The following is a 14845-nucleotide window of genomic DNA, read 5'->3' on the forward strand; positions in this document are numbered from 1 at the left end:
TCCCCTTGTAGAGTGGCTAGAAATGAAGGCTCTCCACTGACAAAGACCCCAAACCAAAGCTCTCAGATACTGCGCTTTCCTATTAAATAAATATGTGCGTGTTCTCTTATTTTACTGGACATTTGGCCTCATGCAGATGCCTGAACGCTCAGAGCCTGGGCTCAGGCCTCACACGCACACTGAAGGCTACCAATAAAAAGACCTCTGCAGGCCGCATGAGAACCAGGAGTGCCGCCAAAAACAACAGCCCGCTGACATTTACGGGCTTAAATAAGCAACGCACGCCTGCCGGCAGGTCTCATACAACCGGACATCTTTCCATTTCAGTTTGTTCTGCTTTGGCCAAAGAATATATTCTTAACATTTTTTAAATGTTACATTCCCAACCATGGAAGCATAATCTACTTATGTTGAAAATAAATATGTTAAAAGAAAGCTGAGTTAAAAGTTTTATTCATTCAACATCTCACATTACAAATATTTAAAAATTATATGCATACTGGTATAAATAGTCATTTGCAAACTATTTAATAACATTAATTTTCCACTAGCACTTCAACAAATGAACTCTTTTAAAAAAGGAACTGTGTTATATAACTTAAGAGTAGAACATACAAAAATAGGAACTTAACGTGAAAATGACTTTAATAAAAAATGAATTACCCTTATTTAAAATGCTATAATAAATACTACAACCTCCCCATACACAGTAAAAACTATATGGAAATTCAGCCAAGTAGTACAATTAACTGACATACTTAAATAACTTTTCCTTCTGATAATATGAGCAATACACTGGAAAAAAAAACATTAGGGATTAGTAAAAACTAGACACCCACTTGCTAAAAGTTTCACTTCCAAAAAATATAACAAAAATCTGATGAAAATTATAAAACCTAATTATACTTTAAATTTTAAAAATATAAAAAATAAAACAGTTGAATACAATATTGTCCCAATTCTTACAATGCTATCAATCACAGTAGCTTTAAAATAAGATAATAAAATAAAGCAGATGACTAAAACCTCTTTTATTCCATTTTTAAAAATAATCTCAAATTTACATTAGTAGAAAGATTGATTTCTGATTCTTTTCTTTAGAAACACCAGCAAGAAAGAGGATTACTCTTAACAGTAGAAAATGACATTTTTAAATGTCTGCAATTAAAAACAAAGAATTACACTGCAAAGATCTTTCAAAAGTTTGAAATAAGTATTGCACATAACTTGAAGTTAACTTGCCACAATTCGTCACATTCAAGTTTTAAATCACCTTTTAACAGAAGATTCAACTCTTCAAAACAAAAAGGGTGAATTATCAAGTCTTTCCAACAGCACTCTCATAAAATGCTAAATTCATTCACTGCAAGTTTTACATATTTTGCATTCTGCAGAGGTCTGTGTATGGAGAAGTATATATATTATACCAAAGCGTGGGGACCAGAGGGGGGAAGGGAGAGGGTTCCTTTACATAGAAAATAATCAGAAACACTTTATTTTACATTGCAAAAATAACCATGTAATTACTCTGTAACTACATTGTAAGTACATGGCTGGTGCCATGCTAGTGCGCGAGAACTACATGCTTGGTAAATTGACGTGATACCCTAAAATCTGTAAACTAATTACATGTTAATTATGTTTTGAGTTACATGGTAACTCCCAACTACAATCCCATGTAATCTGAAGGACATGTAATCAATAAAGTTCAGAGTAATAGATAATAATTGTTTATGCCCTGTAAATTGAAGTGTAACCAAATAATCTGTAAACACGCTTGTCACACAATCACAAGTAAATATTAGTAGAATAACGATTTCTTACATTAGTCATGCACACTAACATTACACACCTGGCCCACGGCAGGCGATTTTTTTTTTCTTTTTATATAATTTAAAAGAGCAGACATCTCTGAATCAAACACTTAACATCAATTTATTAATATTAAAAATGGCTAAACATTCACCCAAAATGTCTGCGTTATGAATAATTTTAAAAACTTAGTAAGAAGCTGTAGACAATTTCGTTATTTTAAATTTCTACCCTATGCTTACGCATTTAAATTTTTTTTTTTTAGGAACTACAGTGTTATCTGTCATTTTCATGCGAATTTTTTTTCATTAATTTGTGACTTTACATAGATTATTTCTTAAATTATAGGTACACCAATAGCTGGTGCTGGGGAAGGAAATTTAAGCAACATGCTTTCTCTTCTCTGCAGACTCTAAAATAGCATTGCCAGTGCACAACATTCATAATTTAAAATGTATGCAGAGCACTGAAATGTATAAAAAGCAGAATATAAGAAAATAAAATTTATTAAAATTATTTATATTAAAAAATGAAGTATATGAAGATCTCTCAGTAATAAAAGTACAAAAAGCTACTCTTTGCAATATGAAAAATTGAGGTATTGCATAAAGAGATATCCCGTCAGTGAAAAGTGTGCCTAAAAATGTTCACTGTTGGAAAAACAAGATATACAAAAGTAGTGCATAACAAGTATACATTATGTGCATGACAAAATAAGTTAGCTACAAAAACACTGTACCGAAATTCAGCAGGTCATGTACAAAGGGAAAAATTATTATTCAAAGCGAGTTCTCAAACAGTGTTATTTCTTGTTAACTCATCACACCTGTTTACTGAGTAGGACCGGCACGATAGCACACCCCAAGCCACCTACAAGCATTTAAAAGAATAAAAAGAGGCAAATGAACATTCCGATTAGAATTATGTAGTTCAGGAGAAAAGAAAAAAAGTCCCTGACCAGCTACACCAGAGCGCCCTCCCCTCGCATGGCTGCTTTCTGTATTTGCAGAGGGTTCTTTTTAAAAAGCAGCTCCCTTTCTGGGTCTGACTGTTTTGACAGCAAATGCCTCCATTTTGACCTTTGGAACTTAACAGGTATTGAGTTCATTAAAGCCGTTATTAAAAATAAAGGACTGCTTTTCCCAAAGAGCATCAGTAGGGGTCATCAGCCAGGTGGTTCCACCGCAGTGTTGGGGCAAGTCTTTGGTTTTGAAGGATCCAAGACGGTGCTGTTAGGTAGCACAGCTAGCAAGATGGCCATTAGTTTTGTTCTGTTTTGTTTTGTTTCATGTTTTGCACACTGATTCTAATCCTTTTAACGTCAGATAGGGCGTTGAATAAGACAATGGCAATTAAAATAAAAATTACTTCCGTGACCAGGGCTTCAAGAGACTATTTTAAACTTACCCCTGAAGCATACTGTTCAACACATAATAATGCCTTTCAAAAGCTAGAATTTTATTTATAATAAAGCATGCATTACTTGATGAAGTTGGCACTTCAAACACTGACTATGTCCCATGCTAAGTTCTGAAACTGTAATGTTATTTTATTTTATAGGAAGAGTAAGATAAACATACGTACCTTTGCACAGATTTACACAGTTACTTAGTTCAACAGTGCAAAACACTTTGCAACTACTTAACTTTTTTTTAACTTTTTTTTTTCATTTTCTATGTTACAGCTAAATTACAGGATACCCAAAGTAACTTTAAATCTAAAAGTAAGCCAATCAGCAGCCAATTCGAATATAGGTTTTGTCTTCCAGTTCGGGCGACACATGTAGCCCAACACAAAATCAAAGTGATATCCTTGAGGTATCTCTAGATCTGTTTTTTGTTTTGTTTTGTTTTGTTTTGTTTTGAACGTCAAAATGGAGAGCAAAGGCTGACACCTGATGAGTGTTAGTAAATTAGGATATAGAGTTCATATATGACAACAAAAATAAAATTTATATATTTGTTCTTCAGAAGAGGAAATGCTAATTTTTCCCACCAGTTGTCATTAATTTTCGCTTTGGTAGGTTTCCTGGGGCTGTGACCAGACAAGTAAGTTTAAAATAAATAAGTGCGCTCCCCTAAGTAGTAAAGGTACCCATTTTTTACATTCTAAATTTGAAAAATTGTTTCAAAGAAAATAAACCTAGCTCTACCTACTTTACTATTTTTTTTCTGATGTGGTAGTAACTTTGAGGCATAATGAAATTATATTCCGCCTCTAAACCCTTAAAATTAGTTATAATGCTGCTTCAGTCTTGCTCATGCATTTGTGTTTGCTTTAACATGCTCCTTCCTGTTAATAATGGTTAACTTCCTCCACTGCTGTTACAAGAATTAAAAAAAAAAATAAAGGGGATGGAAAAACAAAAAAAAAAAAAAAAAGAGAGAGGCAAAAAAGATGAAAAGAAAAGAAAGAGAAAGGCAAACGCGCTTCCCTGGGGGAAACCCCGCGTCAGGAGAGACGGATAGTGTTACTGTTACGTGGTTATTTTAATAAAAGTATTCTTATCTGTTATATTATTAACAATAATTTAATTAAAAACCCAAAATACTCTATTGTTTCATTTCTCTTTTAATATTTCTCTCTCTCCTCTAAGAAAGTGTTGCGGGAAGTTTGGATCCTCTTGGTCTCCAGCTAAACAAGAGGAGAGAAACTTCCAGGCAACATGATGGCAATACGAAAAGGGAGTTCATACGCATCGTTTTCAGTGACACGAGAATCTACAAAACACCTATATTATAGGTCATTCCTCCCGTTGGGCTATTGTTAAGTTAACAGACTGCACAAAAGGACATGCCAGGTGAAGAGGTTGAGGAGGGGGTGAGAATTAACAGAAGAGTGCACTCATTCTGAGGCCTGGACACGAGCACTGTCATCATCCTTTAGTTCCAGCGGAATGAAATATGCCGAGGACGGTCACCGCCTTCCTTCACCAGGGGCTTGTGGAATTCCCTGCCAGCACGAGAATGAATAGCAGCCCAGCAATATTCACAGTAATACTGCAGACAGGTAACATTAGCACAGAAGAAGGGAGCGAATTTTCCCCCACAACGGGCCCCCTGACATTCATCACACAGCTGATCATCCAAGACATATGGCTTAACTTCCACCTGCAATCGAGAGTAAAAGAGAGGAGTTTACATCGGTGAAGGGATGTGAGTGTACATTGCCGTCCACGGTCTGAATGAGTCTGCGCCAAGCTGCCCAAAAGGAGGGGTCAATAATTCTTTTATCGAAATTAAGACAGTCTGTCTTTTAAGAACCTGGTAATAAGGCTTTTATACCATCGTTTTACATTTTTGTCTTACTAAATGAGCACTTTTCAAATGAAGAAAAAAAAAGATTCCAACAGAAATTAAAAAGTGAAGTCAACTTAATGTTTTAGACTATTATGAGGTTAAACCCACAGGAGAGTTTTCACAGTCAGAAGCCGTCACTTTAATTAGTAGATCTGAATTCTCGTCACATGTGGAATTATAATTTAAACAAGACCAGCTGAGAGATTCCCTGTGCCACAAAACAGCACTTTAAGGCACAAATCAGAGGGAAGCTGCCTGGCTCCTGCATCACAAGCATCTGAGCTGCAATAAGGCCTGGGTCCTGGTTTCTATTTCCAGCGCACACGTCTTGGGTTATAATCAGAAACCTCGAACTCGGGGGAAAACAAGACGCAGCCATAGGACTCCTGGTCTAAAGCCCCGCTTTGTTCTTTGTCAGGAAGAATGGTTTCCTTCAGTCGAAAAGTCAGAGGTGAATTTATAAAACTGAACTGTTCCTGTGTTCAATAGGCCAACCTGTCATTTGAGCCTCTCAAGCATTAAAAATAACCTGGCTTTTAATTCTCCAGCGAGAAAAGGGTGGGTTATTTTTAGTCTTGGAGAGGCTCACGATTGAAACGCCATTGCACCGAGCTATTCCTACCACTGGTGCCGTCCGCTGCTGACAAGGAGGCCTAACAAAGATTAGCCGGGAACAAAAAGAGTGACGTGGGAGGCAGGAAGAGCGGAAGTGACTAGAGGACTCGGCGTCCGGCCCCGCGGCCGTCCCATCACATCTCCAGAGTGACAAGAACGCTGGTCAAAGAACTGGATCGTAGAGGAATACGACTTAAGTCTGAGTTTCTAATGGCCAACTTCACAACCCTGAAACCTGTGCTGGAGTGAAGTGGTGAGGCAGGAGGCTGTTTACTCAGAGGCACTGTTTTTTAAAGTGTGAATGAAATACAAGGAGGCGTGTGAAGGTTACATACTGCAGCTAACCTTGCCTCTTCCTCTGTGTTTACAATAGAATCCACACCTTTCTCCTTAATATGATCACAGTATGGTATGACGACCACTAGGACGATAAACTTCCAGCTGCCAGTAAAGTGGAATTGGAAAAGGAAAACGAGCAGAGGGTATAAGCTGCTACTGACTTGACTGTTTCTACGTACTGAATTGAGAACAGCACCATACAGTCCATCAGTGAAGACTTTTTGAGCACAATGCCTCAGAGAGCTGGACGTCTAAGCAGCCCTGATGAAAGCGCCAGTCTGCTGTGAAATAAGGAGCTGACACCAGAATATAAATCATCGCACTGCTTCCTTCATCAAGAAGGTCTTTCGATGTAAAAAAAAAATGTCTCATCTGAACTAAACACTGTGTTTACTACTGCAGTGGATTCACATTCTGGTGTAAATTCCTCTCTCTCCACAAACTCGTAACAAGCCATTTACTGACTGGCAGCGGGTTCACAGGCCACACTCTGAGTGGTATTGGTATAAGACAGAGTTCCATCCACCAGAACATAAACCCATAAGGACAGGGACTTCTTGTCCCAGGCGCTAACATATTTGCTGAGTGCATCACACACAAAGATAAGAAATTTGTGACTGCAAAGAGAGAAGACACACAGTGGAGCGTAGAGCCTCAAATACAATATATTCGAAAACAGAGGGAAGAGTTACCTTTGAGGTTTTCTCCAGCCTTTTGAGTCAGAGGGTAAACGCAACAAAGAGGAATTTAAAGTGAAAATAATGCCAGTGAACTACTACCTAATTTCAGGTGGTAAAACGGGTTACAAATGCCAAGGGTTCAACTTCTTCTACTTAGTCTGTTATGATGAAATATTTCTAAGAGTACAGTCCTAGAAGTGAATTTATTTAATCATTTGTTACACAGTGCATAGGAAAATAGGTCTTGCTGAGGTACTTACTCTCCATATCCCAGGCTTAAAAAGGTCAGACCTCAAGGGCATTCGTGTTTGTACACTTGATATAACATCGTACAAAGGACTTGGTAAATATTTATTGAGTGACTAACTGAATGGATGGAGGTGATAGCTTAGGAAACATTAAATGGACTGCAGCAAATTGACTCTAGTGCTCTGGGGAGCTAGTCACAAAACGAAGAGAGAGCAGAAACTCACAGCAAACTCTCAGATGCGTTCTAGACCACGCATCTAACGGGTCCTCTAGGTGTAACTGTCAGCTGTCAACATGCCGTCATATAAAACTGCCCCATTCCAAGCCTGGTGCCAGCACAGTCAGAAAGCCATTTCAAGAACTTTCCAGAGCGTAGGCCAGGACTTACCCGTTTGTCTATCTCTCCATGCTGCAGCTGCACGAAGCGGGCACTGATAGCAGCGATGTAGCTCTGTTGATTAGAGAATGCCACGCGCCCGGCTCCTTTCGGGTATTTCAGCTCAGGGTCAGTATCAATCCCAGCGTAACACACGCCGCCGTATAGCCGGTCCATTATCATGGCGAGCTCCACTGCACAGGGAAGGAGTAAGCAGGGTGTTTGCAATCAGGACAATTCACCTGGCTCACCAAAGGTTTTGTCGAGAGCAGCTCATCTGTCGTTACAATCGTCATGCAAGTGAAACTAGCCCTGACTACCAGTTGTCCGCTGTGCTCATCTTAGTAACTGAGGGCAGGGGCCCTGCGGGGTGTTCCACGTACATTCACTTTGGATCTTCACAACAACCCCGTGAAGCAGGTAGCAGCTTCCTGGGGAAACTCAGGCACAGAGAGGATGCTCAGTCTGTGCAAGGGCACAGTGTTTAAGTGACTGTTGAGCTTTGTAGCCTGATTGCCTGCTCTCTACCATGATGCCGCCATATATTTACCAGTTAACAAGGTACTGCTTAATATAAATAATCATTTGAACACTAGAAAACTGATCGCTAGACTCCCTGGGGGTCCTTCTAGCGTATTTCCATCAAAACCCTTTCACTTTCCCTATAGTCTAGCTATTCGCCCATTTTTCATAAAGAAACTTGAAATAATAAATGTATCCTCCCCATGAAATGTTACAATTTTGAAATGGCTTTCTTGTTCATTTTATGTTCTTCATCTCATTTATGCTGTTAAACCTCAAATTATCTGAAGTTGGGGGTGACATTTCTTCCGTAAGTACTGCTCTAAAAATAAGATGCACTGCTGAGAACCCTGTTTCAGTTCAGAGCTCGGTGAATAGCTGCAAAGCACACGAGGACTGGGAAACAAGCAGCAAACACTGTGACCCATAACCCGCTCCTGAGAGACTTCTCTCAGATGACGATGCGACCGGTGAGCATCAGCACTCTGCATCCCTTATCTCATTTAACCCTCAAAACGACTCTACATAAAGTGCATACTTATAACTCCATTTGACAGATGAGGAAATTGAAAATCAGAGAAATTAATTTGCCCAAGGTTATTCAGCTATTAACTGGGACCAGAGTACATGAATTCAAACCCAGACCTTTGATTCTAGAACTTTCACTCTTAAGCCATTAACACAAACGCTTATGGAGAATTAATCCCTAAAAAAATCTTTTAAAAATCTTTATATTTCTTATGGTAAAGGATAAACAGGGTTTTTTGTTTCTTTGTTTAATCATACCAGCTCGCAATGGTCGAGGAACACCACCAACAAATATAGTTTTTCGTGGATCAAGAGGCTGTGAACCATCCATCACAAAGTCACTGTCACTGAGATTCCAAGGCCGAATCTGTACCTGGGGAGTGTGCAAACCAAAATGTCTCATTCTGAATACAATTAATGGGGGAAAGATGTTTAAAACTATTGCAGAGTATTTCACTTTCAAAAGTAATAATCCATATCAGTACAAATGAATAAAACTGTAAAACTAGAAAGGACTTAAAAAGTAGCATATCCCAACCCTTTATTTCATTTTTAAGAGTAAACTAAACCAAGGTGGAAAGTTCAGCTTAACTGCTTATTTATTATAAGCCAAATTACTTAACACGTTCATAATTATCTGTAAGTTAATTAGCTATTTTTCAGCTTATTGGGGCCTCCAGTCTACCCAACCCCCCAGTACCCACGTAATTTAATTTTGGCATGATCTTTGACGTTAATTAGCATAAAGTACTAAATACACGAGGATCGTGTGGCCAATTCTATGTGCAGGAAAGACAAAAAACTCCCAATGCTAACAAATCTGTTTGTTCACTGTTTCAAAAAGCATTTCAAAATAAAAATATTGATGCTACTTGCAGTAAAACTTTTTATGATAAAACACTTCAGTGTGTGTGTCCATTACATCAGCCAAGAATCAAGTACCTCAATTGAACTGTTCACATTTATTAATTGTTACTAATGTCACACCAAAGGCTGAGGGATTGATAATGGGGTATTCCCAACATGCATGCCAACCAAGTCCCAAAGCCAGAAGGTCCCAAATTTAAATATCTACGGGGACTGGCAGGGAACAAACAAGTCAAGTAGAAAGAGTCTAGGCCACACAGGAACCCCGGGACAACCCCAAGACACCAAGAGATACTCCACAAATGCCTGCTTGAGCTGAGCCCACTGGCGCCTCCGTTATGCACTCCACCTCATCACCAGGCTCTGGCTGAGTGATAACAGATTACTGGTTTGCCAGATCTGTCAAAACAGACTAGTTGCTACTATTCCTAAAGATTAAAGAAAAACTTTTTCAAAGAGAAACAACACATAATGTACATCTATGTACAGACATAATTCATTTTACTTGGTGAGAGTCCCATATGCAAAACGTTAAGGAGAATATTGGATAAAACCTTCATCAAAGAGAGGAAAAAGACAGACAGATACATTTGTGGTTTGAGTTCCATTACTCAGAAAAAATTCAGCTACTTTATATTTATCAAATGTATTCCCAGGGGGAAGTCTTTTAACAGAATGATTTACCAATATTTTAAGTAACAAAAATTTCGATGTGAAAATCATGTCCGCAAATATACAAGACGTCAATGTCAGGAACTTGACAACAACAAAACTTTTCCATTTCGATTCTAATTACAAACATGTCAATTAACGGACACATTAAGACGTCTGTGGGCTTTTCGGAGCTAATGAATAGAGGCCAAAAACCAGAAGCTATTTTCAAGCTAGACTGCACTTACTGGCTTGTCTTTGATAGTGGGACTGGATACACACAGGTAGAGTTTTCCATCTTCTTCAATGCACGCATCGATGAGAGCCTGCACAGAGCTTTCGTCTTGAAACAGCAGGAATGCATAGCCTAATAAGAAAGGGGAAATTGGCTTATATATTTTCTTTCTTTCTTCTTCTCCTTTTCTTCTTTTTTTTTTTTTTTCTGGTAATTCCTCAAGGGAAAGGAAGCATAAAACTAAGGAAGGGAAAAAGAGTGGGAAGAAAAACCCCCAAAAAACTAAAACTGAATCCCACCCAAAGGCTGATAATTCAATATTCAGTTCAGTTTGGTATGATCTTGAAACCTCTTTTAGAACAAAATTAAATCTGAATTGAGAGTATATAGTAAGCAGAAACTTTAAAGAGACATTTAGGAAAACGTAAGTTTAACAATGAAAACTTATACAGTGAGAGTAAACACTTATGAAAAGCATATAGGGATAAACTGTACACGGATGTTGAACCTTGAGAATTACCTTTAGGAGGAAAATAGGATTTGCTCTCTGCTTTATGAGGCCAGTCCACGATCAAAGGGCCAAAGCGACGGAAACTAGCTGTGATCTCATCTAACGAACAACAAACCAAAAAGGTAGGCTTCAGTATTTTTATCATCACTTTTAGAAAATAGTTTAGCAAAAACAGTTAACATTTTGCACATTTGCCTTCCCCCTCTTTCCCTTCCTCCTCCTATCTGTGTGAATGCACTAATCTATCTATCCATCCATCCATCCATCCATCGCATCTATCACCTTCTTCTGACATGACTCTCTCGCCGAAACACAACTGCTGGTACCTACTCAAAGCAAGGTCACTCCTTTCAATCAGGAAATCAACATTCATACAACACTCTTACCCAATTCACACACTCCATCCAATTTTTAAACTATCTCAGTTGATACCTCTTTTCTTTCTGATCCAGAATCCTATCCAGAACCATGCCACGTTTAGATGTCATGTCTCTAGGGCATCGGTCTTTTTCAGGCAGTGTGCCATGGCTCCTCACTCTTTCCTGTCTTTTACGTACCTGACAGCCTTCAAACATACAGGCCATCCGCTCTGCAGGATGACTCTCAACCTGGGTCTGCACTGCTTGCTCACGCCCAGACGCGGGCTATGCATTCTGAACAGGACCACCACCGCAGTGATGCGAGGTCGCCCTGTCCCTTCACTGGGTGTGTTAACCTTGACCCGCTCGCCAGGTTGCTATCTGCCTGCTGTCTCCACCAATGAGAAACCATCTTCCCCTTTGAATTTGATTAATATGCTGTGGGGGAACACGGTGTCACCCATCAATATTCTGTTCCCTCGTTAGGCTTGGCGTCCACTGAAGACTCCTGCCTAGATCAGCTACCACGATGATAAATGCCCAACGCTGTTTACCTATTTCCAATCTTTCTACATTTACTAGTTACTACTATGCAGGAAGGAAGAGTCTTCCCTTCTCCCCCATTTATTTACTCATATATTTATGTATATCAGAATGGACCTATTTTATTTAATGGGTTATAATCTGATTCGCTCCTTATCTATTCTGATGCTCAGTTTGTTCCCAAAATTGTCCCTGACTTGGCCAGTGGGAGTTCCTATGTCCTCTGTCCTATCCCCATCCTTCTGTAAGTGCTTCCACACTTTCTGACCCAAGGCTTTCGTCTTGTTGTTTCTCTACCCAGAATCAGCTTTTCTTTTTTTTAATTCTTAAGTCCTGGTTCCTTTCAGTAACAAAAGATAGTTAGAAACTAAGATCTGGGTATTCCATACACCCATTGCTAGTGGGCATTTATTATTTCTAAGTCTTCTCAGAGGACAAAGCTAGGAAATACATGAGTATACACACGGACACATTTATAACTATTTCTGTATCTGTATGTGTGTTTATAAAAATGAGTTCATACTGACACTTGCAAGTCTACTCCAACGTCTCCCGGTTTTTCCTAGCCTTCCCCCTGTCCATGTTTGTAAATTCCCTCCTCGTGGTGAAAATCCAAGCTCCCAACATCCTCAGTACGTTTGCCCCCTTGATCGATGGGACCAGCCTTTCAGCTAGGAGACCCTGGCAGTCTCCTCCACCTTCCTCCTCTGCACCCCAGCCCTTGTTCCCTCGTTGCCCTAATTTATCAGACACCACGCACCCTTCTGCCGAGGCTGCTGCCCAGGACCCCTCCACATACACACCCACACACACCCTCCACTTGGCACCCTTTCCCCCCTCACCAGTCCTCTTCCTTGGACACCAATATCTCTCAGCCTTATGAGGAAGGAAAAGGAAGGGCATGTGGGACGGGCAGGGAAGACTTGATCGCATTTTACTATGAATTTAAACAATACCAGCCATGCTGTATTACACAGGTGGTAACTGATGAGTAGACTCTAGGAAAATAAATTTCCACGGTATTTCTGGAAAGAGTAAGCAAGCATGTGTGGATACGACCTGGGAGTAGGGAGGACAGAGGAACAGAACGAGAGATGAGAAATACATTCTGTACCATTTAGCCCATGTGAGATTAGTAAACAGGGGAATGATGTCAGGGTGACCTGGACATTATACTTGTTCACAAATGATCTCTCCTAAGCAAGGCGGGCGAGCATGGAGGGAGAACTACAACCTTCAGCAGGAAAGGGAAAAGCCCCCAGTTTGTGTGATGTGCAGAAGCCCCCTCAGCTCCATCATAAGGAAATTAAAAATAAGCACAGCAACCAAGGCTCTCCTGCCAGAGAGGTGCGCGCCCAGCCTCACAGGGCTCCTGTCTCCTGGGACATGGCACTTCCTCAGCTGCTCAGAGGTCCAGTTTTGTCTACGCTGCCCCCGAGCCAGCAAAGCCAGGATTTCTGCTCTGTTGGTTTTGTGTACTTTCAGTATTCCTTGAGGCAGCCTCTAACCATGCTGAGCCACTTGTCTGAATCGTCCAGGTTATTTCCAAGGTACTAATTCTCTTTTTGTTACTGCTTCTGATACAAAATTCATTAGGTTTTACGTGCTCTGCCTCTAACCCCATTTCCCCCATGAACTGTGTAATTCTCAGTGCACAATTCTGCAGAACACAATACTCTTCAGGAAGACATGTTTCACACTTTAGTAGAGAGGCCTGCCCACCTACATTGCTACTGTTATCAACACACTTGGTTTCGAGCACATAGCAAGATGACTAACACAATTTCCATTAATTTTGCTCAGCTTAAACCACGTCATCTGCCAAACTGGCAAATTCACTGGTGCCTCTAGGAATTTTAGGAACGATATATTTAAGATTGCTCAGTAATTTTCTGAAAAAAATTTAAACTATCTAGGCCAGAGAAAGAATTTATTCCAAGCAAGGTCAGATAAGATTCAGCTTTCGTTTTTTTGTATATAAGCATGTTAATTTACTCATCAAAGTCCAAGCAGGGCTCAGGAGTGTTAAGGATCTGACCTCAAAGGGTCAAAAAATTGACCCTGGTCTGTTATTACCCTAGAATCCACTACAGTAAGAAAAGTGAGGATTCCAGCTAGAGAAAAGAGAAGGCCACACCCAGGAGCAGTATTACTGGAGTAGACAACACTGTGGCCAGACGTTCAGCCCAGGATGAACACTCTGAACAGAAGCTACACTTCCTGAGAAAAGGATGGAGACTGATTCAGTTTGGCCTGATATTTCAGCATAGCTTCCTGCAGGACATTTTATCACAGACCAAAACAAACAAGAAAAAAACAACCCCGAAATCTGAGTTTATTTTTCAATCCTTGGCTGTTTGCAACCATTTTTGTCTCAACTTTCCAAAAGATCGATCACCTTAAGGAAAACATGGTGGCTCAGTATGTTTAATCCCAATCTAAATGGGAGATTATTAAACCTTATTATTAGACACTAAAGATTTTTAGAGAAAACTCTTCAATCCTCCATCAGCATTTCTTTCCCTTTCCATTCAGGAACCAAGACAAAAGAGATCAGGGGGTAAAAAGCAACCACAGATACATGATTGCTATAAGGTCTGCTCCTCTGATTTTCATTGGGGTCACTTAGGCCCACAGGTGACAGCTAGTCCTTTATGTCCTTTTGCTTGCTCCTTACTCAGGTCTCAGCTCAAGTATCACTTCCTCAAAGAGGATTTTCTTAACCACCTCACCTCACACGTCTTCCCGCATCGCTGTATCACATCGACCTGTTTTCTTTTCAGAACTTGCTCTCTAATATTTTCTTGCATATTTACACACTTTTTTATCTGCCTTCCCCCACTAGAATGTCAAATCTATCCAAGAAGGGGCTTTCTATCTTGTTTACCATTGTAAACAAGCCTCAGAACAGCACATGGCATTTAGAAAGCATGTAAAATATTGGACAAGTGAAAAAATACTCACAAAATGATGTAACTCAAGATTCCCTACAACTCTAGGTTATGTTTTTCAAAAATTCATGCTTAATCTAAGATTTTACACTTTTAAACAATTGACTGTACATTTAAAAGAGCACTCATAAAAAGAGATAAGAGAATGCGTAACTGAATTTGGCCAAGGCAGGACACACAGAAAGGCAGTTAGCGTCTGTGTTTGCCCACAACAGAATCCTTGAGAAGTTTTCCCAGTGATGTGCACTCTTTTTCATTTAGTCCAATCACTTGCTTCAGCTGGTTCCCAAAGTTCTGTTCCCCTTCTT

At 39.7% G+C, this 14845-nt stretch overlaps 1 protein-coding gene across 7 annotated transcripts in view; it reads right to left on the bottom strand.

The window, feature by feature from the left end:
* Positions 1-436: 436 nt before the first annotated feature.
* CPEB4 (cytoplasmic polyadenylation element binding protein 4) overlaps positions 437-14845 on the bottom strand; it is a 62576-nt gene continuing 48167 nt past the window's right edge. For all 7 annotated transcript variants that reach the window (XM_072947218.1, XM_006198970.4, XM_015234964.3 and 4 more), the window contains 5 exons: positions 10694-10783; positions 10187-10305; positions 8679-8793; positions 7383-7564; positions 437-4922 (listed from right to left, as the gene is read on the bottom strand). In XM_072947218.1, the coding sequence (XP_072803319.1) occupies positions 4695-4922; positions 7383-7564; positions 8679-8793; positions 10187-10305; positions 10694-10783 (734 nt within the window). In that variant the 3' untranslated portion in view covers positions 437-4694. The remainder of the gene's footprint in view (positions 4923-7382; positions 7565-8678; positions 8794-10186; positions 10306-10693; positions 10784-14845) is intronic.

This window comes from Vicugna pacos, chromosome 22 (genome assembly GCF_048564905.1).
Source record: "Vicugna pacos chromosome 22, VicPac4, whole genome shotgun sequence".
In the NCBI taxonomy this organism is placed as follows: Eukaryota; Metazoa; Chordata; class Mammalia; order Artiodactyla; family Camelidae; genus Vicugna; species Vicugna pacos.